The sequence below is a fragment of the Anopheles maculipalpis genome, chromosome 2RL, assembly GCF_943734695.1.
Source record: "Anopheles maculipalpis chromosome 2RL, idAnoMacuDA_375_x, whole genome shotgun sequence".
Classification (NCBI taxonomy): domain Eukaryota; kingdom Metazoa; phylum Arthropoda; class Insecta; order Diptera; family Culicidae; genus Anopheles; species Anopheles maculipalpis.
Window position 1 is genome coordinate 81,906,131 of NC_064871.1, and position 26,503 is coordinate 81,932,633.

The 26,503-nt window shown below is 41.3% G+C and overlaps 3 protein-coding genes across 3 annotated transcripts in view; 2 read left to right on the top strand and 1 right to left on the bottom strand.

The window, feature by feature from the left end:
- The window catches only part of LOC126568102 (neurotrimin-like), an 88,026-nt gene extending 84,325 nt beyond the window's left edge, over positions 1–3,701 (top strand). The window contains exons 3-10 of the mRNA XM_050224520.1: positions 648–846; positions 933–1,071; positions 1,140–1,305; positions 1,545–1,616; positions 2,034–2,284; positions 2,351–2,512; positions 3,268–3,335; positions 3,446–3,701. Of these exons, the coding sequence (XP_050080477.1) occupies positions 648–846; positions 933–1,071; positions 1,140–1,305; positions 1,545–1,616; positions 2,034–2,284; positions 2,351–2,512; positions 3,268–3,335; positions 3,446–3,701 (1,313 nt within the window). The remainder of the gene's footprint in view (positions 1–647; positions 847–932; positions 1,072–1,139; positions 1,306–1,544; positions 1,617–2,033; positions 2,285–2,350; positions 2,513–3,267; positions 3,336–3,445) is intronic.
- An 8,516-nt stretch (positions 3,702–12,217) lies between these two features.
- On the bottom strand, positions 12,218–14,913 carry LOC126568052 (integral membrane protein GPR180-like). Its single transcript, XM_050224458.1, has 6 exons — positions 14,393–14,913; positions 13,882–14,308; positions 13,672–13,815; positions 13,346–13,601; positions 12,802–12,906; positions 12,218–12,643 (listed from the first exon to the last, which is right to left on the bottom strand). Exons 1-6 carry the CDS (start codon positions 14,911–14,913, stop codon positions 12,363–12,365), a joined length of 1,734 nt encoding a protein of 577 aa, XP_050080415.1. The 3' UTR covers positions 12,218–12,362.
- Positions 14,914–17,043: 2,130 nt separating this feature from the next.
- On the top strand, positions 17,044–26,041 carry LOC126567826 (EH domain-binding protein 1). Its single transcript, XM_050224138.1, has 10 exons — positions 17,044–17,174; positions 20,691–22,094; positions 22,357–22,559; positions 23,186–23,817; positions 24,185–24,283; positions 24,511–24,894; positions 25,035–25,158; positions 25,232–25,328; positions 25,689–25,877; positions 25,960–26,041. The coding sequence occupies exons 1-10, from the start codon at positions 17,071–17,073 to the stop codon at positions 26,039–26,041; spliced, it is 3,318 nt and encodes a 1,105-aa protein (XP_050080095.1). The 5' UTR covers positions 17,044–17,070.
- Positions 26,042–26,503: the final 462 nt, after the last annotated feature.

A 26,503-nucleotide genomic window follows, 5' to 3' on the forward strand; every position in this document is an offset into this window, starting at 1 on the left:
GAACACCACACCTCGCCAGGACTCTGCACAGTGGCTTGCGTGAATTGATGCTATTTGGTTTGCATTTGTAAGCCGGCCTGTGAGAATTCCCTGCTTTCTCAGTCAGACAGTGGGACCAGCGCAACGCTCGCAGCGTTGCTCACAGGTTAGATGAATAATTTAATTGCTCCATTGCATCTCCCCGGGTGCGATAAATTCACTCCACCGCGGAGTGGTCCACCGGTTTCCAGCAAATAGCAAAGCAGCACTCGCTCGCTTACTTCATCGCAATTCATTAGTGCCTTTGAATCGATAAAATGCACGCCAAGTGGTTTTCTACTGGCCACCAGCAGCTCGAGGTTTTTTTTTGCTGTGACTGGTTTTATTTGCATGGTGCAGGTGCATTTTATTTACATTTTCCTTATGCTATTTTCGTACGGGAATGAGACGGTAAAGCGAATTGAAATGTATTACTACAAATGGTTCGACATTCCGTGACGGTGAATTTCTATGTAGTTCTAAGGAATGCTGACGTTGGTTAGCATATTTTCGCCTGCTCAGGAATGCAAGGTCATGACATCTGAAGTCCGGTTCCGTTCCGACAGCTAGCTTATTGTTTACTTCAAATTAATTGTTGTATTTCTTCCCAATAATCATCTATCCCACAGCAAACACCATCATCATGTGGTACCACAACGAAAAGACCATCTTCCAGCATATGACGAAAGTGAAGCACGATCCGCGCTATCTGCTCAATCCGGACTTTTCGCTGCAGATCGACAACGTACAGCTAGCGGACGAAGGTATCTATTCCTGCCAGCTACTGCCCAACCAAATGACGGTCAAAATTGAGCTGCAGTTGTTCACGTAAGTATTCATAGAGGAGTCAAATTGTTAATCGACCAAGAAATGTGTCTACTTTCCGCTATGCTTTTATATCATCCGAATGATAGACCTCCACGAGATGTGCACATCATGCACGGTAACAAAATCATTAACGAGACGCTGGAACTTCATCAGCGTGATCGCAAGTTCATCCTGCTGTGTTCCGCCAAAGGACATCCGACACCAGTAATTACCTGGTCTTATCGTGTAAGTACTCTTGTACTGAAGTATGAAATGACTTTGTCAACATTCATTGAAACGTCTGATTAATATAGGGACGTCATTTGGATGAGGAGTACAGTCATCAGACAGGTATTGTGCTGCGCAAGGAATTCCTGGACATTCACGAAGTGAAGCCACAGCACGCTGGAGACTACGAATGCATGGCCCAGAATGGTATCGGTGATCCGGTTACCCGAAGGATATCCGTGGTTGTGAAAGGTAAATTAGAATTATTAGAACCTCAAACTGTTAAAATACATCAGAACAGTAGTAGATAAGAATCTGAGCGACAGTGTTCTTACTCACAAGATCGTTGCAGTGGTAAAAAGAAGGTTTCATTGTGTCTGTTGTTGTAAATTTCTTGTAAATTTTTACATCTCCCTTGTGGGGTTTCTTCATTACGCGCATATGTACTCATCGTCATACACATCATCATCACACCGTCACCGTCGCCGCAGCTGAATCATCATCGGAAGAGCTGGAGGACGATGATATGGATGCGTCCAATGTAACTGCACCGCTGGAGAAAGGTCACTTCACATTATTAGTGCAAATCAAGCATCCGTAGTGGTTGTTTCGCGTTTGTAAAACTCTTTAATTGCACCCTGCTAGCGCCTTACCGCACCTGCCAACTACACAGAAGAGTACTAGCACGGGCAAGGCCATCGCGTAGTCAGTATCTGTATCCGGTAGTGAAGGATTAGTTTAGAAGGCTAAGCAGTGCATTTGGCTATACCTTTTTAGATCCTATTATATTTTCTAAATCACCTCAAACCGCACATTCTCCAGCATGTCAACACGTACAGCATCATAAGCTTTCAAAGCTGCCGTGATCATTTATTTAGTAGTAAAAATTTGACGCATGTTCGCCCCTAGATGTGGTGGTTGCAAAGGAAAAATTGAAACTCATACCACTATCGATCTCCAACAATTTCTAAATTTTGCAGGCAATCCAATTATTCACAAACACGCCAGCTACATTAACACCGCCATCGGAGAGAACGTGGAGTTGGTGTGCCTGTATGACAGTAATCCGGCCCCACGCAAAATCCAATGGATTCAGGACGATGTGGTCGTGCAGCAGGCAGCGGGCAAAACTACGATCACGAACGATCACCACAACCATCACAACCGTACTCGGCTCACTATTCACAACGTACAGCAGAAGGACTTGCAGGCATACTATTGCAAAATTGAGGTACGTTTCTGTGCAAAAGCTGAGTTGTACTTGCATCTTAACGGGCCTTTTTAATTTCATTTTCAGAATGAGCTAGGAGAAGCAACTTCCAAAACGATCCTGGGACAACAGCCAGGCGGTGCGCATCTGATCTATTCCAACGTTTCCGACGGACTGTTGCACACGTGGTGGAAGATCCACAGTATTCAGCAAATCTCCGAGATGCAGCTGCTCTACCGAGGAAATAATGTAAGTCCAATGGAATTCATTACTCAAATACTTCTTCTTGACTTCACGATATACTAAAACAAGCATGCCATCGAATGACTTAATAGACTTTCTGATAGTACGTAGGTCCGGATGGGATTTGAATACTATCCATAGAGATCCATTCGAGGTTTTAATCGTAAATTGTTGAACAAATACTGAGGTTCGCCTTGTTCAGCGTCGATGCCTAATTTATACCAGACATTAAGAATCTTTGATGATGAGACTCTCGCAATACAAAGACAAAGCGATCGTCGTAATCAAATTTAACCTTAGACACCAATAATCACTTTAAGATACGTTTAACAATACGTGAAATCTGGGACTGTACAAGGTGTACTTCCGCTCCGGGACTCATAAAATTCCTCTGAGACATGTCTAACGCTTAATAAAATTTTTTAGTCCTGTGAAAAGGATTTCAAAAATTTACCATTCCTATAAATATGGAAAAACACTTCAGGAACAAATCACAATATAGGCACCAAACGAAGAAACTTCTCAGGGAGCATAGCGGACAGGACAACCAAGGCGTAAAGTTAACCTACAGAAACAAATCTCCACAAACAATTGAGACCTACTTTTGCTCAAAAAATCAATCAAACACACACCGCTTTCGCAACGTCCCGAACAGCTCCCAAATCCGTTCTTTGATCCTTCGAAACCCGCTGTATTTAAACCTTAGTAAATTATTGCTCACCGTTTTGCATTTCGTTCACTCTTTCCTCCCGTAAAAACAGACCAAATACACACCGATTGCTGCCGAAATATCCAGCCACGACCAGAACCCTGATGGATACACCTGGACGTAAGTAGTGCTGCACCTATCGGGCTGGTGCACACCCCACCCTTCTTCAAAACCTTCCATTCAAACGCTTACTAACATCGCTTTGATGTTTTCCCCCTTCACTTCGCCAGGGTTCGCAAATCGATCCGACTTCCGGTGGGCGAATGGTATGTGACGGCCCGGGCACGCAATCTTGAGGGTTGGTCCAGCGCCGAAAGCCTACCGCACCCGTTCCAGATTCGTGACGCGATGGCCAACATTCAGATTGCTTCGATCGGCGGTGGCTCTAGTGCTGCCCACCGAACACTTCCGGCACTATCGAGCGGTAGTGGCGTGCTGGTGCTGCTACTGTTGCTGCTGCCCTTCGTTAAGTCGCTAGTGTATTAAGCTGTTGTATAGTAAATGCAGCGTAAAGAGAGAGAGAGAGAGAGAGAGAGAGAGCGTGCGCGTGAATGGGATCGAAAGAAGATAAATAGATAAAGAAAACAAGGAAGCTTCTAAAGGTAACGTAAACGAGCGGCAAATTCTCGAGAGAAACCAATCCACAAGCAAGCTTTACAATCACGAAAAACTCGATGTTGGTCCGGTTGTTTTGTTCTGATGCCGCTTTATGATGATTTGTAAAGGAAAAAAGGGTATTAAGGTCAAAGCACATCCGATCAGGACTCGCTACTCACTAACCAGTCGGTGGAAACTTGGTATGAAGTGTGAGTAATGTGATTGATACGTTAATCTGATGAGTATCGTAACAAAGAACTTCCACCATCTGGAAAGACAGCAGCATCAATTCCCCTCAAAATTATTGCAACCGAACCGTTAAATTTCGAGCAAAAAAACCCCCCCGGTTAATGAGAAAAAATTAGTAAAACGATATATAGTATATTACGGTGGGTAAATGTGAGCAAACGATAGCCGAAGATTGACAGTGTTTAACCAAAAAAAGAAGAATCTTCAGAACATGACCAACCAACTGGTAATCGATTCGCAACGCGCCACCACGTACACTAGAACTATGCCCCGGTCATGTTACGGTGTCCGGTGATAAGGATGCGCACGTATACGCATTACGTATATGTAGCAGTAGAAGTGTGGCGGAGAAAAATAAATCCATGCCCAAAAATTATAAAACTTAAACACAACCAATTCCGCCTTGATGTTCTTATAGAGTTGTCCCATTTTCTTCCGTTCCATTTTAAGAGAAACAGTTTTTCGTTGCTTTTTGTTTTGTTAAATCAAACTGTTCCCTTACTTCTTTTGGCACATTAAATCCTTAAAGCAGGGAGCAGTATAAACTTTACAATAAAAAAGATTGTTTTTAAAAATAGCTTGGCAATAAACCAACATCCTATTTCAGCATAGCAGCACAATGAAAAAGCATAACTTTGGAGCAAACTAATACAAAAATATTTTAACCAAAATTGCCTTTGGATGGAAATGCTCGCTGTGTGTCTGTGTGTTCATGTCGATATAAAACATAAAGCAAAAAAAAACCCAATCCAATAAAAATTCGGACGTAAATTAAGGAAGAAAAAAATCACACACTTTTGGTTCAAGCAAAGAAAGGAACAAATAAATTAGAACTTGCTAACAAGAGATATAGAAAAGACGGGAAAAAATGGATAAGAAAACAAAAAAAGGAACAGCGTTCAGTTTATAAATTGTATAGAGCAAATAATTATAATATTAATAGTGGTAAACAAAAATGCCCTTTTCTCCCGCTCCTTCCCACAGACCAAAAACAAAATGAAGCACGCGCCCGAAGTCACGCTATTCTAAGATCCATTTTCATATTAATATACTCGTTTTTTTTAAAACTCGTTTTTGCTTTTAAATAGAGTTAGCCAAACAGTGCTTTATTCCCCAAAATTCAACTTCTTTTTCCCTTTTTTCGTTTCCATTCTTTTTCCAGATGTAAATGTAGTCCGTTCTTTTACGTTTCCTTTTGACCCCAGTGTATGTGTGTGTGTGTGTGTGTTTACGTATTTAGTCGATAGTTAACTACCTTTAAGACCAACTTTAATTTCTACTTCACCTTTTCCTAAATGTTATTGCTTGTCTTAAACCATTTTTGTTGCTTCATTTCTCCTTCAGTTTTTTGTCGTTGTTTAATGTTTCGTTTCACACACACACACACCCATCTACACATCCAGCATTATTTCTCTAAAATCTGTTTAAACACTTAAGTTAAACTTAGTTAAGCCTATCAAGTAGTGCTCTAAGCTATCGTATAGTATTTTGAAAGTGAAAAGATACAGTCAAAGTTTATCTTGTAGTGCGAGGGAAGTGTGTGTACAATAGAGAGGAAGGTAAAGAAATGAAGCAAAAGAGTATAAAAAATCAACCAGAAGAAAAGAAAGGGAAAGACAACTAGAAGAAACGAAGAAAAGCGGTGAATTTGGTTGGTGAACGCAAAAAAACAACAAACAAACCAAACAAGGAGAAAGCTTTACTGCAAAACGGAACCGTTTGTACAGTACTTTCTCGCGTTCTAGTTTTAAAATGTTAAGATTCCGTTCCGTTGTTTAGTAATAGTAATTATTACTTTTTTTGTTTGTTTGTCAAAACAATACAGCTGCTCTGGCCTAAAACAATAAAAGAATACAAGCATGAACCATTTTAAATCACTCACATAAATAGCACACTGAATTGGTAGAAGTTTGCATAAATAGTACGCAAAAGCACTAGATAATCATACATGAACAACTAATAGCAAATACCATAATTAAAAAGGAATGCAAAAGTATCAGCAAATTGCGATTGTTTAGCGTAGAATATTGTCCGGTTTTTTAGCAAATCCATTTAACCTGAGCAGTGTTTGTTTGTTTTTTAAATATTTTCTTTTGTTTACCTTTACTATCTTGTCTACGGGCACAACCAACAAAATACGCCATCTAAATGTTAACCAATGTAATGTTTTTTTTTAACGTTTGCAGCGCGGTTGCGCGGATCGAAAAAAAAAACATTAACAAAAAAATTGTGCTATAGGTTTGTAACGTGAACACGGTAAAAATCCTTATCGGTGGGTAAATAACAAAAAGAAAATATTTAAACAAAATTATAAGCCAACAGCAAAACAAGAGAAAAAAACAAACTATAAAAAGAAGCATAAATTTACAATAAATCTTCAATTCGGTTATAGAGAAAGAAGTATAATAAATTGAATAACAAACAAAAAAAGGCACACAAGAAGAAAAAAAAAGCAACAACACACAGTAAATGCCCCCTTAATATGAGCTATGTTCCGTACCACTAATGGATGTTTAAATAGAATTGAGGAAGGAAAAATTAGATATGAAAACTAAACACTTAACCTGGCTGGATGAAAAATTGCCGGATAGGAACTATTGGTAGCGCAGTTGAATAACTTTTTGACAGCAGAAAGATGAAAACAGTTAAACAATTATCGCAGAAAGCAGGGGAGGCCCCGCTTTCTTTTCGTGCACCATACCAGTGAAACAGTGAAAAGGAAAAATAAAATGGAAAACATCGTCGGAAAATGAGCATCTTTTGCTATCTGTCTCGTGCTTTGAATTGTACCCGAAAGATATTTGAAATAAAATTAAAACAGGTACAGCCTAGATTAGAGCAATAGAGAGTTGAAAAAAATATGGTGTGAAGTTTTTTTTTTTGGGAACTTCCAAACTCTACCACCAATGAAAATGTTCCGCTTAATGACAAACATAAAATGTACCTTGCAGTGCTGGTTTTGCTAGGTGTAGGAAGAATCAATAAATGCCCATCCCATCCCCATAAATTGGTCCATGGTGGCACTGAAGTACCTGCGATGGTACTTCTTTTACCTCCTCAATTGCCCAATAAATTCTTGAGAGCACCATAATGGCCAAAATGATAGCCACAAGTGTCGCTCAACGCCTAACATTTACAGACATTATTCTAAATCTTCTTGACTTAACGACCTACTAGGTCACGCCGGTTACCGAATGGCTTAGATATCTCACGTAGTTAGACAGCCAGTCCTCACTACGGGAGAACGGTCCGCACGGCATTTGAAATCCGGACCTGCCGTGTGAAGATCGGCGCCATTGTCGCGTCACCACCCGCAACGAATGGCTAACGAGCCTTATTAAAATCACGTAGCTGAATAGACGGTCCTCACTACCGGGAGAAACGATCCCGATCGTTCATTGGAAAACAGGTCCTGCCGTGCGAACACCGGCGCCACCATTGCCTCTACCCTTGCAAAATATTTAATTTTCACTCTAATTATCTTTCACATTTACGAATAAATCCTTGGGATTGAAAACTTTGCTCAAAAGAAAGGTAACACAGGAAAGGCCGGGCGGAGTTATTGGGTTTTTCATTGAATATGTGTTTTTCCTCAATATTCTACGGGGTAATAAAAACACCTTAAAATCCATCTTTCTACTAGAACCATGAAATCGGCGTGAAGCATAATATACACAAACAAAGATCCTTTCACACCTCAGGGAGTCTACTCCTAGAAAAAACGGTTACCTGTGATGCATCATAAAGACGCCAGGATCCACACATACCTGTGCAGTGGATTAAGATTGATCCTTTATAAGCTAAACAGGTAAGCGAAAGGCCCTCTCTCGCTCGGGACATTTCAGTACTATAAAATGCTACAACAAGGATCGTACAGTACTCAGTCACGTAGCAACCACGAGATCGCAAACAACAGTGGATCATCTTGAAACATCCATCAGCAAAGTTATTCCCTTTGCTCAACGCTACAGTCAATCAGCATGAATCGAATCGTTGCACTGAACCGTCTCCAACATCTGCCGCAAAAGAACGTCACGACGGACCTATCAAGCGGTATATTGATTCATCCACTGCAAGAGCAGGAGGATGATTGGCACGCTCTGCTAAACGAACGATCCACAAAAAGTCCCGCAATTTCTGCCCGGCTTCTACGACGACAATGGATGAAGAAGAGCATTCCGGAAGCTTTTAAGGGAATCAGCATACGAAAAAGTCTTCAAATGATTTTAAAACGTGTGTAAATTAAGGCGAAACATGCAACGAGAAATCCGTGTGTGCAAAGCAAAGCGAGCGCATAATGTTGTAAATTCTGTAACTAGTGTCACTTATAAGAAGTAATAATTAAGATGCAAAGTAAAATAAATTAAAAGCTAAAAACTACTTTAATTTCTCATTTTTTCTATCCACTAAACTACAGGAAAAGATCAGCAAGCAGATCACAAAGTGATCGTTTTAAGAATTTCGGGAGGGGGAGTTTAATTTTCATATTCGTTTTCGACAACTATTTGTATTGAGTTTTGTACAAGTACAAGTTGCACTGTTGCCTTCCGTTGGCATTTTAAATGATTCTTTTTTTTTTTTGCTTAACTTTGTCTGACTTTTTTTGGGCGCCAAGTTGCACAATACTGGCTGGAAGTGGTTTGCTTATTCCACGCAGGGAAACGGCACACCAGCCGTTGAGGGCCACCATTTTGCGAGTACCGAATAATTTTCAAGGCGTCCTCCGTCTGCTGTCTTTGCTTTTTCTTGTGTTCTTCTCTTTTATCGTGTATTAAGTGTATTAGCAGTAGAAAAATATGCTTATTACTCTATCACAACTCACTGCGCACCTTTGCTGTTTGCTTTATGTTACTTTTGTTTTTTACTTGTCAGTATTCACTCACTAGTACTTGTGAGAGTACGCGACATACGTTGCCTACTTCCCAATACAGTGGATGACGGGTAAACCCTAGTTTAGTTGGAAGTTGTTTCTGTAGAGTTGATTCTTTTTCAAACATTCAGAGACCGAGTAAAGAAACTTTCACACGCATTTTAAAATTTTTTAAATCAATTCTTTAGAAATCAAATGTCTGACTACTTCCCGCGGTAAGAGAATTTATTGTTTAAGTGTTTTTTTTTATCTCGATATTAAAATTGCTCTATATGTGTTGAAATTATTTAAATCGATCGAATAATTGTATTAGCCTTTTCTGTTACATCTAATTGAATTGAATGTCTCTCCCCCGTTTTCCTCTCTCAATAATACAAACGACCACTTTTGTTGTTTTGAGCATAATCTACCGAAAAGCAGCAACTATTCATTAACTAGCGACATTGAGTTTTGGAATTAAAAATGAGTTTAAGCGATCGCATCCTCAATTTTCGTCAGGAGTTTTCTTCGTGAGTTTCAATATCATTAGTTACGAGTTTCGAATCAACTTTTAAGCTAGTTGCGCTATACCCATCATCTTTCTGCGCCACGAATCTTAGCAAAGCTTTACGGTTTAAAAAAGGTACATTACATTGCAGCCTTTATTATAAATTACGTTTTGTTGATGGGGGGGGGATGTGAGTTGCATTACGCTACAAGTGTTCATTACTTTGTTGATCTATCGTTTACCCATTCCGGTGCTTGGGGTTCGCTCTACTGCTAGCTCTCTTGCTCATAATTAAATTACTGTTTTGCGCTGGAATAATAATAATAGTACCGGCTTTGAAGAAACCGCTCTAACAACTCATTAAAATTCTAACATCTTTCATCTTCCGCTCCGTTTATCATACTATTAGGCTACAATTGTATCGTTCATTGTTGTGTTTTTGGTTCTTGCTTTACCGACCCCTAAGAGAATCTAACGAATAAAAGTGGAGCAATCTGGCAAAGCGCTTTTTTGCACTATAAAACCAAGAGTATCGCACTTCGCGCGCACTTACGGTGTAGAAAGAGATAGAGATATGATATAAAATCTTGTGAGCGTTTAAAAAACTACGAAGAGTTTAGATAAGAGGCTGCTGTATTGGTGCTGTATTTTAGCATAGATTCAAGTAAAATAGTATCTCTTCGTACAAGCGTTTTGATGTATTGACGTGGATTGCGGTGGGGGCCAATGGGGTTATTTGAGTAGTTTTTAGTATCTAGCTATACGTTACCAGCCCGGGATAAAATATTTGTTCTTTTTTTCGTGTGTAATAGATAACAGTAAGGTAGACTAGACCATTTAAAATATATAATAGTTAAAAAAAAGGAAAACCACATAAATATATAACTGGTTTTCTAGGGTAAAAAATGAAGCAGTTAGAGAACAACTAATTAGATGACGTCCATTTATTACGAAACGCTTTTAGAAGAGCTTTAAGAGTTCAACACGAAGGTAAGGAGCCATTCAAAATCGTCCCAGAACGATGTGCAGAGCATAATTAGAAAGTAATATTGAGTAAATCCGTAAAAAAAGCATGTGGTACGAAATTCGAAAACAGAATTTCACTGTTTCCTGATGTTTAAATCCGTGTTTAATTAAAAACACAAGATTTTAACTATTGGAGTATGAGGAACAGCTGTAAATAATAGGTGCCTTGCGGCATAAAACAGGTCCGAAAATCAGGTGCTTTAAATAATTGTTTGAGAAATTACTCTCAAACTATCACGAACGTTTTCAAAAAGTTTGGTATCGCAAATACGGAAAGAGTTCCATGTAGAAGCCTTCGTATCGCAGCAGTTTGAAATTAACGAACAAAAACGTATGAAAAATTTAAAGCCGAAGTAGTGCCCTGGGCAAAATAATTTTCGAAAGCCGGAAGGCTAAATGGTGTGCAGAAGATAGGTTTCCAATGATCTAACAGCATTCGCAGCATCAAACAGCGTGAAAGCTTTTTGTGTTCAGTCCATTTTGTCCGAACTTGAAAAAGGCAGATCGGGCAGGTACGTTTTCTCATCTTCTATTACATTTTTTGTTGTTTTAAGATGAATTGCCATGAAATAAAACCAATAATGAGAGATGTACGGAAATGTAACAGGCCAGAATCGGTGTCAGATTTCAAACACACCTTTGGACTCTTCAATTACACGTAAATAATCCAAAAAATAAGGAAGGCTTCAAGCGCCAGTTCTCGATGAAGTTAAAGTACCATGAAAAACCGAAAAATATGCTTGAAAATATCCAAACATTGATTTTATTCTTTGTTTAGCTATTACTAAACAAGTTGTTTACCAAAACAACGAAAAGGATAAAATAAAAAATTCACTCTTTTAATTTTGGCGTTACGTTATTAATGGAGCTGGACTAATCAGATGCTTCTTCTTTTTTGTGAGCAGAAAGAAATGACGCAATGTTACGATTCTACAGTGCATTTTGTGCACTGCCCAGGCATAGCAAAACGCGGGGAAATAAAGCTTTACCTATTCGCTTGCTCTCAGTGCAACAATCACACCTGTACCATTTAATCGCTATCGTGTTTTGTTTCTCTTAAAAGTAAAAAGATTAAAGTTTTATCTCATTCGTTTTGCATAATTGCTATGAATTTCATATCACACAATACTTGTTTTTTTTCTTTTTTGCTTCTTGTTTTGCTGCGGACGCGAACAGCATTCGACCAGTCCATACGATAAATTTAACTATAATTTGATGCTATACATACAGACGCGTATGGAAATTTTGCGGTCTTTCTATCCCAATTAAAATCATTAATCACACTCATGCACACATACAAACACTAGCCTGAATGTATACAGATAAATTCAGTGGGAGCTAACCAACCGATATCTGTTGGAATATATCAATTACCGAATATGGTTTTTAAGAAATGGAAGAATTTTGACTTGCACAGACGCACCTATGGAGAGAGAGGATCTCCCAGCGTCGAACTTCAAATTTTTATACTACGAGTAATTAATATCATACATGAGTGGATTACCGGGATCCTCGTTAGTTGCTATGTTTTGTCCCTCTTTTTTCACCCCAAATTCCCAAATGTTTATCTTAATAAATCAATTTTGAATGACCAGATTGAAAATTTTTGCCAATTTAAATCAGGCAGCACAGGCCGTTCGTCATCGCCTGGCAGGGTGCCGTACTACATCCACACATTGTATCATCAATTTAAAACGTTTCAAAAAGGGTTTTCCGCTTCTCTTTAACCACTGATATTTACGTACGACAAAACGCCCGCTTTTGGGGCGTAAGAAGTTGAGGGAATTAAATTCGTTCTAAAGATTCGTCGTTTACGTTTTAAATCGGTGTGTTCTGTGTGCTTGAGGACTGTTTCAGCTGGTTAAGAGTTTTTCTGCTTTCGTTTAGCACCACCACCACCACCACCAGAATACTGGACCTAGTCGAACGATCGTCCACCTTTACCGTTCATGGCGCTACCGTTATGCAGTGTGAGAGGTTTGCTGCCACCAGCACCACCAGATCCACTACTACCGGACACGGAGTACGAGTTGCCCGTGTGGAGCAGATCATCCGTACTGAGCACAAGCGTTTCGATCTCATCGTCCTCGTTGTCCAGATAATCATCCACCGCCAGATCACCGTTGCTACTGTGTAGCGTGTCGGAGTCTCGGTGAACTATGTGCGGTGCCTCATTGAACTCATCCAGCTCGTCCATACCTACACGCAACGCGCACATTTGCAATCGGTTTCAATTATTATTAGCACACAAAAGAGTACGGGTTTTGACTACTATAAATCTTCAATTTTCATAACGACAAAGGTCCAAACGGTTGCAATATAGGAAAAAAAAAATAAATGTAACTGTTCTCACTTACCTCCAAAGTTGGTGCCCGTCAGCAGCAAGTACTGACCGGCACGATTAGGCCACAGCAAACCCATCATCACACAATACGCCAAACAGTCGGCAGAATTTGTTATACCTAAAAAATTTAAGGAAGATAAGTTAAGAAATTCTGTTCGGTTTTCCTTTTTTAACTTTCGTTTCTATGACCACCCTTACTTTTTATTTGTTAGAAGATTTTGTTAAATTCTGAACTAAATTTTATTAATTAGACAACAAATAACCTCATCTTTCTTGAAATTTTCATGCAAATATGACGAGAGGATCAAAAGATATTAGCTCTCTTTACCGGGAAAATGCATACCCCCAAAAATATATATATTATCCACGCGGGAAGTTGTGGTTAGAAATAAAGGTTATATAAAGGTGAGAATATAAATTGTAATAAATTAAAATAATACAAAAATCTATTGTTTTAGTATAGAGCTGATAGCTATATTATATTAAATGTTATTAAAAAAAATTTTGCAAAAAATACCCAGGTCATTGAAATAAAGGTTAAAGCAGTTTTCTCTTACCTAGTAAAAGCTTATACCGCCACAGCGGACTAACATTCACAGCAATGATGGCCACGATCGGCAGGTAAATGAACCAAACAAGGCTCGAAGCACCGAAGTGTAGCAGAAAGTCCAGCTTCTGCGACGAATGTTCGTACTTCATCGTGGTGCGTAGTTCCCACAGGAACCAGAGCATCATCGTGGACCGGCAGGCAAGCACTAGCCAACCGGGCCACGTCTGATACTCATCGATATCGGAGATAATATCCACTTCCGTCTGGGGAAAAAGCGAAATTCCATTTTTTTTTCATTTGTTCTCTAGCATGGAAAAATAAATTTATTCTTACCCTGTTCCATATGTACAGCAGCACGTGTATGGCACAGTACGGAATCCATATCACCATGAGTAGAATCCAGCTGCTAACGCTGATCTGTAACCGTGTTACGGCCCATCCCTTTGCGAGCAGCAACAGTATGAGCATAAATGAGGTCTAAAAGTAAGGGAAAAGGAATTATTTTCGGTCACGAACCGAATCAAAAAGCTTCGCATTACTTACTCTGCTAAATATATCAAATATGTCCCCCATAATGGCCAACTTTTCGTTGCCCTCGCCGTTCATCGCATACCGGATTGTGTGCGTAAGCAGCAAACAAACGCTCACAAACTCCAGCACCAAACTCACGGTAAACAGCCGTGTGACGGGATGTTTCTGTAGCCGTACGGCATAAATTTGCAACGGTACCATCAGCAGATACACGACGAAAAATATCAAATACATCTCGAGCGTATTTTGCCGATCGAAAGAAAAGTGAAACAGCAACGGATTAAAGAAGGAAAGCGTCTGCCGGTTCGGGTTTCCGTTCACGAGCGTAATATCGTAATCGATCGATGGTGGTTCCGTGTGGAATTTACGATAATCGTAATGATGCCACTGGCAGGTCGATACATTCTGATAGCAGGCCACCATTGACACGTACCAGAACCTAGAACGATTAGAAAATTACCATTAATATATGATAAATCACTCCCTCTCTCGATAATTATAATTGGGATAAATATTTCATTACCTTGGCACATTCGGATCACTAATCACGAACGTGAACTGACTGCCCGGGACGACGTTTTCCCGCGTGTCCTCGTCCACGCACAGCTTCCCTTTCTCGCACGGTATCCGCCTCAGGTAGTCGGCCTCCGCGTGAGGATTGCATGCCCGACTATAAACAATCTTATCCAGCTTCTCGAACATCCGCTGGCAGGCGACATCTCGGTCGTAATCGTTCCTATTTGCGTAGTACTCGAGAAAGCTGCGCTTATCTAGCACCGCCAACGTAACCGGAACGGTTAAATTCACCCGCGCCGTTATATTCCCATAAATGTACCCGAACGTGTCCCATTCCGTATCCTTCTGGGAGTGCTTTTCCGTCTTTTGGAAGCCAAATTTGTGCAGGAAGCGGAAAAATTCATCCACCTCAAAGGTACCGCTCAGGTGGGCAGTTCGCACTGCTGGCAATCCGCCCACCACCAGCAGCATCCAAAAAGTGGCCAGTCCTACGCATCGTTTCCAGCGGCCAGCTACATGTGTCCCCATGCTGGTACCGTTTGTTGTTTTGCTAAATTTACCTTCCAAGCCACGTCGGAGCACACTCGTTTCGCACACTACGCAACTTTTCCCTTCCCTAAAATCACGCGCACACACACACACGCACGGGCGCAGGCCTGGCGGGGATTTTCACTTTCACTTTCCCACCGGAGCCCACCGTACCGTACCCGTCCGGAATGTTGCTACACTGGCAAACAAATCGCAGCACATTTGCACTACCCACCACCACCACTCGTGGACGATCCGAACAACACGCGGATGCACTTTTTCCAGCACACCCGACGCTTGCCAACCTGGTTGGGTATGGTGGAATCTTTATCGCATCACTCACCGTGTCACCCTTTTTGATGCACTGCTATGATAAAAACTGTACATTGTTTGTCGACACGGAGGATGCTTAATGTGTTTTAATATTTTATTGCTTTTTTTCTGTCCGTTTTTTTTATTCTCACACAGCCACCACAAGCGGAATCTCTTTTATCGTGTACTTTTTTCTTCTCTCCAACGCAAACTTTGTTGACATGGTATTTTGACGTGACGTGCTGTCAGATCGGTACAGTGCTGGCCAGATCGAGAGAGTGGTTGTAGAAAGCAGATTTGATTACAAAAAAAGGCATAAAATGAGAGTAAAATCCCATAAAAAATAACCTTAAATAATGTTTTTGTAAATTTTATAACAAAATGTATTTTCAAAACACGTTTTAAATGTAAAATTCAATATTCAAATAGAAATTTTACTCTACCTTACAGCGTGCATCGATCCACTCCCACTATTCCAACTACCATCTGACAGCGGTACACCGCTAGCTGTCACTCTCGCACACCTCTCGATTCTCTCTTTCGCGCACACACGGCCAATTCCGACACTTTTTTTCCCTACTGCTTCACACGAGCTGTCAAACAAGCTCAGAGCTAGAAAAGTGAAGAAATTGTGCAAAAAGATTATGCTGTAAGATCCTCCGTTGTGTGCCTGTTGTGCTAGTTTTACGTGCGGAATTCGCTGTGCATTACCTACACCTATTACAACTTCACCGCTAGTGTTTGTCGATTGTTATATAGAAGATCGTTAAAACGGCCCAGACGAAAAGTGTGAGCAAGTGCGTGTGTGTGTGAGTGCGTTATGGTTTAGGTGCAAATCAACCCCATCGTAGCGCACTCGGGGGTGCGTCTTCAATTGGTAGGGTACCTTTACTGGCCAGCAAAAAGGTCCAAGTTTTAGCACGAAAAAAGTGTGTACAATGGCATTGGAAAAACTTGCCAAGTGTGACCATGGTCGGAGGATGGTGTAGCGGCGGTGCCACACGGCAAGCAAACCGAACGTGTGTGATGGTGGTGTGTGAAAAAGCGTGAAAAGATGTGAAAAACCGCAACCACTTACTAGTGGTATGTTTTGGAGTACGTAAAACCTGTGTCTGTTCTTGGTGTGGCAGATCTATTTTTTCACCCAGAAAATTGTGAAAAACAAGCGCAAATCCCGTCCTCTAGTCCTGTGAAACAAGGGTGAGGGGAAGAAAAACTCAACAACCTTGATCCGCTGTTGTTGCCCTGTACGTCAGCGAGCGTACGTGGGGTGGGTGGCCCGGGCCAAGGTCCAAAGGAAGGCAAATCACCCAACCAAAGCAAAAAACGCAAAACCACATCGTAGTAGGCAGGTTGGATGCATTGCCTGTTTTGCGTGCCAGGAGTACGTCAAAGGATGCGCACGATCGTGTTTGTTTACAGCATAGTACACCTAGAGGAGCTAAGGTGTGTGTAGAAAAATAAATACACAACACACCTCACGGCTGTCCCTTAAAACCCCCTCATCGCTGATATAGTTTGCATTCGATCGAGCAATTTGATCTGTGCTAACAGATTACTAACTAACAAAGGGAATGTGTTGAACGCTTGATAAGTGAAAAGCCGTGTGAAACTGGATTGCCGCCGTTTGTTTGCCGTCGAACGAAAGCTAGAAGAAATCACAATTGTAGTAGCCGAGCGCTGTTTAGCGATTATTCATCGCTCGGCAGAATTGTTGTTACAGAACCGTAGCTGAAAATGCAGGAAGCTTAAATAAAACAACGCAACGAAACAGCGCAGCACCGTATATCATCTGGCCGACGAAAAGGCATTCATCGCGACGACTCCCCGAACCCGGCGAACACAATGGGAAGCGTGTGGAAGCGGTTGCAGCGCGTCAACAAGCGGGCGGCCAAGTTTTCCTTTACCGTGTCCTACCATGAGCTGTTCATGGAGACGACCGCCAAATGGTAAGCGTTCGTGGTTGTTTCTTCCTTAGTAATACAAATCATTTCGCTTTCTTACTTGTAGCTCGAGCAACCTTTTCCCGGTGGCACACATAGGAAATTAAATATAACAAATTGATTCATTACGGGGAATGTTGCAGCCTTTAAGGCATTTCACCCACAACCCACAAATGAGAGGGCTTTCCGTTGTGTTACCTCGGACCAACCCGTGTAGACACGTAATCGCACGCTTCGGAAATGAACATCATAATTTTCTATACCATCATCGTCATCAGCGGAACAACATGTATAGCGTCATCAACGTGTCTCTCGCGTCACCGTCGATGTAGGATGCAGTTCCGTTGCGTCTTGTTTTGTTTATCTTTTGCCCGTCTTGTGGAACGCCTCTCGTTGCTTTTTCACACCCTCGAATGTCTCCCCCCAAAAGATAGGAGCGTGACAGAGACAGGGGTTTTGGGTTATTTTCTTTCCACCCGCATATGGCGGACAATCGGCTGCTACAGAGGTTGGCAAACATACAAGTTGTTTGTGGTTCGTATCCGTTCATGTGTGGGCCTTTGGGCTTTATATAGTATTTTTATCTAGTTACATATGAACTTGGGTCAAATAGTAACCTAGCAACATGGACCACTTGCTAGCTGAGCAGAAGCATTCAGGAGCAAATACAAGTGTTTTGTTGGTAAACAGTTTATCATACATTTTTGGTATATTAAAAAAAATTGTTAAACGTTTTGTTTTCAGTTTTATCTTCTTGAAAACATTCTTTGCTTATCCCTGGACCACTGGAGTCGTACTGGTTCGATGCGATGTCGGAAGATGAATTAGAACGAACACCCCGAGGGCCGGCAATTCCCCCCGGGTGGGTAGGGGATGGAGTTAGTCGATTTTTTATTTTTGGATGATGACGCGTGTTACTCCTCCCGGGGGCTTCCACACGTTCGTTTTGGATAAATATCCAAGCTACATGGCCGTGCTTCGGGTCGTCTTTAGGCAACAACTCTTCAAGCTTGCATGTCAATTCTGTCGATGCACAAATTGCTTTTTTGTTTTGTGGTCAATTTATTTTTATTTCCAAATGAAGAACCGACCGATTGGACGATTTATTATTGCTTGGCGCAGTATGGTAGGGTACACTCGCGGGTGGGAAGGCTTGCAGTTTGTATTTATTTTTAAAAATTTCCGTTTTTCATTTGCGTCTGACAGGGAAGTATTGTTCAATTTCGTTCGTTTTGCGCGCCGGAATCCGTGTCCCGAATGCATTTTCATTAGCTGGTGCGTCCTTGGGTTCGGAATCGGCCAAGCTCACCACCGAACGCGGTTGTAAAGATGATGAGATTTTCATTTTCATTTCGTTCTCCAACGATCCGTGAATAAAACATGCAACGGCGCCCCTTCTTGCTCATCGCTCATCGGGTTGTTGGAAAATCGTAAAGCACACACTCAGTCACAGTGATGCGATCCTATAGCATGCTGGAATTAACGAAATAAGCCATGAATTTCCAATGCACTCCAATGCGATCGCTGTCTGTGAATGCGCTCGCGCTATACATGGATCCCATTCCTCTGGTGCTGCAACCGAACAGCACAGCAAATCCTCCCTTGCGGGTCAGAGGCCTTCCGGAACACAATCGCATTGCAGCTCCGTAAAGTACGGAGAGGTCATCTGATGCGTTTGTGGTTAATTCATTATCATCATTAAGTATGTAGTGACGTGAGGGGGAGGGGGGGGGGGCACACTACGGGCGAATCACTGAGTTGTGTGGAGAGTCTCAAAATGGAACAAAGGCTACGGCTGCCCTCAGTGATTGTTGTTGATGCTTGCTGCTGGTACTGCTGTATCGCGCTCCGGAAGCCACTTGAAGTTGGATGGCTGAGAGAGTTTTTCCTGCCTGCCCAGTTTTATCTTCACCCAGTTTTGGGCTGGAAGAAATGATAAAGAACAGAAAATGAAATAAATCAGAATTAAACACATTTGTTGGTTTTTGGTGTGGTGGATTCCGGAGAAAATAAGCAGGAAATGAGACGAATCGTTCTTTGTTTTTGCAACTCACCTATAAAATTAGCTTCATTTTATTTTTAATGAGGTCTTGTTTGGCGATTTATTTTTGCTTACCAGTTCTGCTTAGCTAGATATTCAATGTTGTATAAAGGGAGGAAGGTTTAGCAAGAATTTGATCAAGATTTAGTCGTCGCAATTTTAATAATATTTAATTTCGTTCCAACAACTCCTTAAAGTCTCCATTAATACAGGAAGTAAAGCCATTAATAAAGGAATTAAATTGTTATTAAAAATTGTGCACAACGAACCTTATTTGTGTTCTTGAAAGCTTGACAATCTGATGACGGAAAACTATTTGCTTTTCTGTAATGGATACAATTGTTAAAACAATTTTTTACAATTTATTTTTGATCTTCTTTGGAGATAATTAATATTCTCCACGAAATGGCGATAATTTGACTTATCATAGCGATATGTAAATTATCAATATTCTGACTGATGCTGACGGGATCTAATCGGACGCAAGCATCCGCTGCTGGTGTGCAAATCATCCGAAGGAATGACCGATCCCGAACTCTCGCGCGGTTCCTTGTTGCTCAGAAGGATAGTCTTTCTCCTGACAACATGTTGGGACGGCGAGGTTCTCCAGTTTCGTTAAGGTATTAGAGTTAACCTTTTTCCGAGACTATCTAGGAGATGTATTTGACGGCGGGCCACAGTTGAAGCAGTTTTTAGTTTAGTTTAGCAGCAGTTGAAGCATTCTTTTTAATTCTTCCGAAGAAACGGGGAAGCCCTGCTGGAGTGCGGGACCAACATCCGTAGCGAAAGCAACAAAAAATAAAGACTACAAAGAAGTTGTTTAATTGAAGCGAACAACGTTCTTCAAAATTTAATTCGATTTTATTTTATAAAACAAACCTTGTAAACAAAGAGAACGATACTGTTAGCTACAAGATGCCAGAAATGACAGACCTCTCGAGGCTTTGGTGCCAAAGAAGGAGCAGAATTATACTAACTACCTAAGTATTTTCTTTCAAAATATATAATCTTTCCGTGGATTATGCATTCTATCAATAACTAGGATTTTTTTTAAAGGTCGAATAGTGATGTCCCATTACTCTATCTTAAAATACTGTCGCATATATTGGTTGAGGTTACTTGTTTCCGCTTCCAACTGTTCTAATTGTTTCATTTGTCTGTCTTTCCACCCGCGACCTGATTGTTTTCCATCACTTCCATCTTAATGATTCATTAATTGAATTTCCCAACTGCAACGCAACTCTACAATTTGGTATCGTCTCACCCGGCGAATCAAATTTTGCACATTGCGCAAACCCCTCAATCAGTGGAAAACAAATCAATTAAGCGTCAATCGACAACATGCCACCGACCGGCAAGGCGCCTTCGCGCACGCGCTTAAATTGCTAAAAAAAAGAAGATAGTCCCCAGTCGGAATTGATTTCATTAACTTATAACCCGCACTTTCGTTGCTTTTGTTTCCCATCGTTTTGCTTTGATAGGCGCCCCAACAAATTGCATGTCGTGTGGACACGCCGTTCGCGCCGCGTCCATTCGAGCGCATTGGAATGGCAACCGGATCTAATCAACCCGCTCAGCAGCACCATGTCCTGGCCGATGCCGGACAACCACACGATCGCCGTAACGCTCTTCAAAGACATCCGGACGCACGAGCTGGAGGATAAGGATTGGACGTTCGTGCTGGAGGATGTATCGCAGCTTGGGAAGAAGAGAGCACTCGCATCGGCCACCATCAACATGCGCAAGTACGCCAGTATTGAGTCAACCCAGCAAACGTTCACACTGCGATTGCGCCCAGTTTCGAAGAAAATACTAGCGGCCAACTTGGAACTAACGCTCAGTTGTGTGTTTCTTCGCGAGGGGAAAGCGACCGATGAGGACATGCAGAGCATCATCTCGCTAATGTCGGTGAACAATGTTTCCGACATTGCACCGCTCGACGATCTCGAGGACATTCCGGACCTGGAGAATTCGATCGACTTTTCCGAGAACATGTCAGAGCTTACAAATCAACTCGAGCAACTGACGACGAGTCTAAACAGCTCGGAACTACTAACACCGATGAGCGGTGTACCATCGTTGCTTTCCGACGATCAAACACCGATCGTATGTGGATCACGCGAAATGTTCCTGGATATGTTGCAAGACCGAGAGGACGAAGCAAAACGAGAATTGGACGAGAATGAAAACAAGCACTCACTACACCGACCGAAAGAGGAGGGAAGTGGTGAGTTGGGTGCACAAACATCATCGTCTCCTAGTCAAAAGGAAACCGAAGCGAGCCACAGCATCCCCGAAACGGTACGTGCGTTAGCAGAGCGGGAAGATGAAGAGGAGGACCAGCTAGACAAACAACTGGACGCGCTGGGAGTTTTAGAAGATGAAGAGGATAATGACGATGCTTCCGGACGTTCTACGCCGATCGTCGCGGCATCACATCGTTTGCCAACACCGGAACCAATTGCAATACAAACGGAGAAGAAATCGTCTTCACCCGAGCCACCGAAAGCTTCACCCTACGATGGTAAATCGTTCAACAGCAGTCGATCGGATCTTAAACCGCTTAACTTAGTCAAGAGCTACGATAATGAACCGACTGAAGTGGACAAGCACAGCACAACCGCATCCGAACGGGAAGCGGAAGAAACTGCGGATGTATCGTTGGTTCCACCGATACGGACGGTACCGTTGCCACTATCGGCCGGTGGAGAACTGTTGAAACCGCTTGGAACGTTGAAGGATAGTACACCTGGGCAGGATTTGCTCGAATGGTGCAAAGAGGTGACGAAAAACTACAATGGCGTAAAGGTGACAAATTTGACCACGAGTTGGCGCAACGGGATGGCGTTCTGTGCGGTGATACATCATTTTTATCCTAATCTTATGTAAGTATTTGGTTTATTTTGGTCTAAAAGTTTCATTTCCTCGTGTCCAAAATGGTGCTTCGATTAATGCTCAACAATCATTTTATTCTTGTAAGATTGTCCACATTAGTGATTGAACAAAATTAAGATTTCTTCTGCTCAATAAAGCTATAGCTATCAAACTCCAGAATGGATTTGGACTGTATTTCGAGTTCCGTATTGTTATAAACATGTAGACGTGCGACATCTCGATTATCTAACATTTTTATTATATTTTTTTCAGTGACATGACTAAACTGTCCCCTGGAAATGTGATCGAAAACTGTCGTACGGCGTTCGATGCGGCGGAGAAGCTTGGCATTCCGAGAGTGATTGAACCGCGTGACATGAATTTGCTTGCCGTGCCGGATAAGCTGGCCGTTATGACGTACCTTTATCAGCTGCGTGCACACTTTACCGGCCATCAGCTAGAAGTTCAATCTATCGGTAAGGATACTTTGTTTAGCATTTGCTAGGATAAATGTTCCATCAGTGTTTAAAAAAAAAAAAAGGAAAAAGAGTCTTGCATAAGTTCCTTCCCGTCTAACCATGCCCAATTACCCATTCAAGATGGCAACGTTAGCCCCTGCCGGGCTTGTGGCCGTGCAGCTCAACAGGCATTATGTTCTTATCATTCCCAAACGAAGATTTCCGGTGAAGATGGTGGAGGTACAGCGTGACATTGGTTTTTGTTGCGAGAATACGAGTGATTTCTTTTTTGAGTTGAATTTTTTAAATTAACTTTCTACAGAATCTGGGAAGGAGGACTCACAGATTTTGTTGTAGTAAGGGGTTTGTTTGGAGTTTTTTTGTCATTTATTCATTTACGAACACTTTGCAACAACTACTTTCGACCATAACCATAACAAGAGTGACGATTTGATTGTAGTTTGAATATTTTATCAATTTTTAAACATATTGTTTTTGCAAAACAACACAAGAACGTTTCAATGCTTTAAAAATAACATCTAATGCATCGGTCAAGCTCTGTACTAAATCATCTTCAATACGTAATTTTATATCGTATAACCTTTTTAAATAATTCTACTAATTATAATCCTCCATTCTTGCAGGTGAAACAACGGACGATTCCAGCTACGTGATTGGTAACTACAAATCCGACAAACTGTGTAAAAATCTGCTCAACCTAACCGATATCATCACGCCCAATAATGACGATCCGTTGGGAACCAAGCCATCCGTCGATTCGAAGGCAGCCCTGCTGGCCAACTCCAAGCACTTGCTGGGACGCGTACTATCCCCTACCAAAGATAAGCTGCCCAACTTTCCCTTTAGCCTGCTGGACGGGCCACTCGGTCCGGGTCATGTGGTCAGCAATGGGCCCAGCACCGACGAGCATAGTAACGGTAGTAAGCCAACGAATGGTTTAGCGGGTGGCCATCATCAAAGCAGTGTAGATAGTACCAATTCTTCTACCACAGTGAATGAGGAAGAAAGTGCGGAAAATCGAAACGTTGCTACAACGGTTGATAGCGGCATCAGTACAACGACTGTGAATGGAAATAGCGCTAGTCCCAAGGAAGAAGATGACGGTAGAACTGACACTAGCACCGCACAGGATGATGGAACGTCCTCCTCGGATGCCCAAAGACGTGCCCAAATGGAAAGCAAATTACAACAGGCTGGTGGTGATGATGAAGAAATTCAAACGTTGCCTCAAACGTTGGACATAAATAAGGCGAACGTAAGTATCTTTGATCTGGAGGAAAAAAGCTTCCGATGTGTGAGAAAAAAACTCAGCAGAGATTTTCTTTTTGAGTGTGTGTTTGAGCTTGTGTTACAAAACGTTTGGGTTTGGAGTTTTTTTTATTGTTTATATTTATATGTAGAGTTACCACATAAGCAACACACAAGTAAGTGCGCCTTTTTTTGGTTGCAGTGATTGATTACTTTTCTTTAGATTAATTTATTCTCGAATTGTTTTAATCATTTGTTCATCAAATACTGTTCTGTACATATTCTACTCAACATATCGATTCGCAAAATGGGTTTGTATTACGTTTTTTTTTTCTTTTACCTTTTTTGGCTTTGTTTGCGGTTCCTGATTTTAGAAATTGATTTTACGGCACAAAGAAATGAGTGAACGGGCCAAACTCATGATAGAACGGCTTAGATCATCGCACGTAGATAGCAAAGGTGACAAGGATGCAGTAAGTGTTTTGTTTTCGTTTTTTTAAATACTTTTTTGTTCCCTTTTTATGTTTGTTTTTTTGTGTATTATAATTTTGTAAAAAAAATTTTTTAATTTAAATTATATAAACAGTATTCTAGGAATGCTCCTCAAAAATATAAGCATTTTTATTTTAGTGGTTTGACTAACCTGAGCGTTTTGTTTGCCATTTTTGCTTCGTTTGTCGCAACCCATTGCCATTGAAAGGCCGAACGACAGGCCCGACTACGTGAGGAGGCCCGGAAATTAATTGCCGGAGCAAAGCTAAAACTGTCCGGACTCGATTCGCCATCCTCCCCGACGAAGCTGTTTCCCTCGTCCGGTAGTCGTCAGGGGGCTCCACTTTCTCCGGATCGAGCCATCTCACCCATCAACAATGGTTCCGAGTTTATCTTTCCCACCGGTCATCATCACACTCACAGAAAGGATGTGTTTTCACCCGGCCAGCAGGATGGAACAAACGGGAAGGATAGTAATGGTCACAACTACAAGTCGACGGACTCGAATCATCATTTACTGAAGCGTGGTACACCGTCGCCGAGCAAGTTGATAGAGTTTATGGGACCAAAGAGTGAGGATGATGGTGGACAGGTAGGTTTTTGAATGGGAATTGCGTTCGTTTTGGATTGGTTTGTGTTTCGAAAAGCTTCACAAACATGAATTAAGCAAAGAATTAAAATGATAAGCGATCCTAATGCTAATAAAAATTATCGTTTGATTGTCCCTCACAGGTGGAACGTGTAAACTACATTCAAAGTGAGCTTAACAAATTGGAACGCGAGCAGGAAGCTATCGATCTGAAAGCAAATGCTCTCGAAAAGAAACTACGCGCTGTGATGGGTGGAACGATGACAAGTAAGCTTGCGCCAAGACATTCAAATAAATTTATTATTAAATCGCTTCTTTTAATCTCAACCATCCCTTACAGACGTTTCCGAAACCGAAGACCAACTGATGTCACAATGGTTCACGCTGGTAAACAAAAAGAACGCACTACTTAGGCGGCAAATGCAGCTTAATCTACTGTAAGTGTTACTCTAGCTGGATAAGATCGATAAGAGCACCATATCTAGTCTTGAAAACAACTGATTTTATCACTTATATGGGCTATATGACCATTCGTAATAATGAAAGATCGCATTTTTGTAGTTGCATATCTTGCCTATACACTGAGCTTTGGTTATTTCTTCAAATGTGTTAATCCTCTTCTTATTTTTTAAAGGTTTAGTATGTTTATTCACTCTATGTTTAGCCTTGCTATTCTTATTTCGCTCATTGTATTCATTTTGAGATCTGATTGTGGTGGTTTCATCGTTTTTAGGGGCATTTTTTCAATATGGTTTCAGATATTTTAACCTGTTTTTTCTTACATCTTTTTCCAACAGTGAACAAGAGAATGATCTTGAGAAAAAGTACGAAATGCTTAACATGGAGCTGCGAGCAGCCCTCTCGATCGAGGACTGGCAAAAGACGGAAGAGCAGCGCGAGAAGGAAGCACTACTGCTGACGGAATTGGTGGCAATCGTCGACAAGCGGAATGAGTTGGTGCAGAACTTGCACAGTCAGGAACAAGCGTAAGTTCTACGGAGAAGTGTTCAAAATGTACTTAGGATGGATCATTAATAATTAACGTTGAAATGTGTCGTTTAATTGCAGCATTGAAGATGACGATGAAATTGAAAGAAAGCTAGAAACGGTAGATATTAACCAAAAGGACGAAAAGTGTATCATCCAGTGAACTGGTAATTTTTTTTAAATTTTTCCTTTTTTTAAAATACTTTTAAATTCTCGTTTCAAACTTGTTTTTCAGATTTCTGCTTTTCCTTTCTGTTTGGAGAAAGATTTACAATTTACCGTGACAATTCTGGGGGGACGCAAACACATCCGCGACGCTCGTACAAGTACAATCATCGTTTAGCACACGACCGCCACATACCAGCAGCCTATTATAACAAAAAAACAAACCAACTTACTAGTAGAGAGACATTTCCGTTCCGGGTTTTGAATTCCGTTTTCGTAATCAATTCCGTCCGTTGATATACACGCGTTCCGTGCGTGCGCGCTTATTTGTGTGTCCGTGTGTGTTGTTTAGTGCGTGTGTATAATATGAACAAGTGCTTGTATTTATATTGAACAGGCAAATGGTAGTTGTGTTTTGAAGGATGTGAACCACCTGAGCTGATTATTTAAACAATTTCGT

Coding starts and splice junctions, on each gene's coding strand:
- LOC126567826 (XM_050224138.1), top strand. CDS start 17,071: ATGGGAAGCGTGTGGAAGCGGTTGCAGCGCGTCAACAAGCGGGCGGCC. Junction 24,284..24,510: donor GCAAAGGTGACAAGGATGCA/GTAAGTGTTTTG, acceptor TGCCATTGAAAG/GCCGAACGACAGGCCCGACT. Junction 25,878..25,959: donor TTGCACAGTCAGGAACAAGC/GTAAGTTCTACG, acceptor GTTTAATTGCAG/CATTGAAGATGACGATGAAA.
- LOC126568052 (XM_050224458.1), bottom strand. CDS start 14,913: ATGGGGACACATGTAGCTGGCCGCTGGAAACGATGCGTAGGACTGGCC. Junction 12,907..13,345: donor GCGGTATAAGCTTTTACTAG/GTAAGAGAAAAC, acceptor TAAATTTTTTAG/GTATAACAAATTCTGCCGAC. Junction 12,644..12,801: donor GACGGGCACCAACTTTGGAG/GTAAGTGAGAAC, acceptor CGTTGCGTGTAG/GTATGGACGAGCTGGATGAG.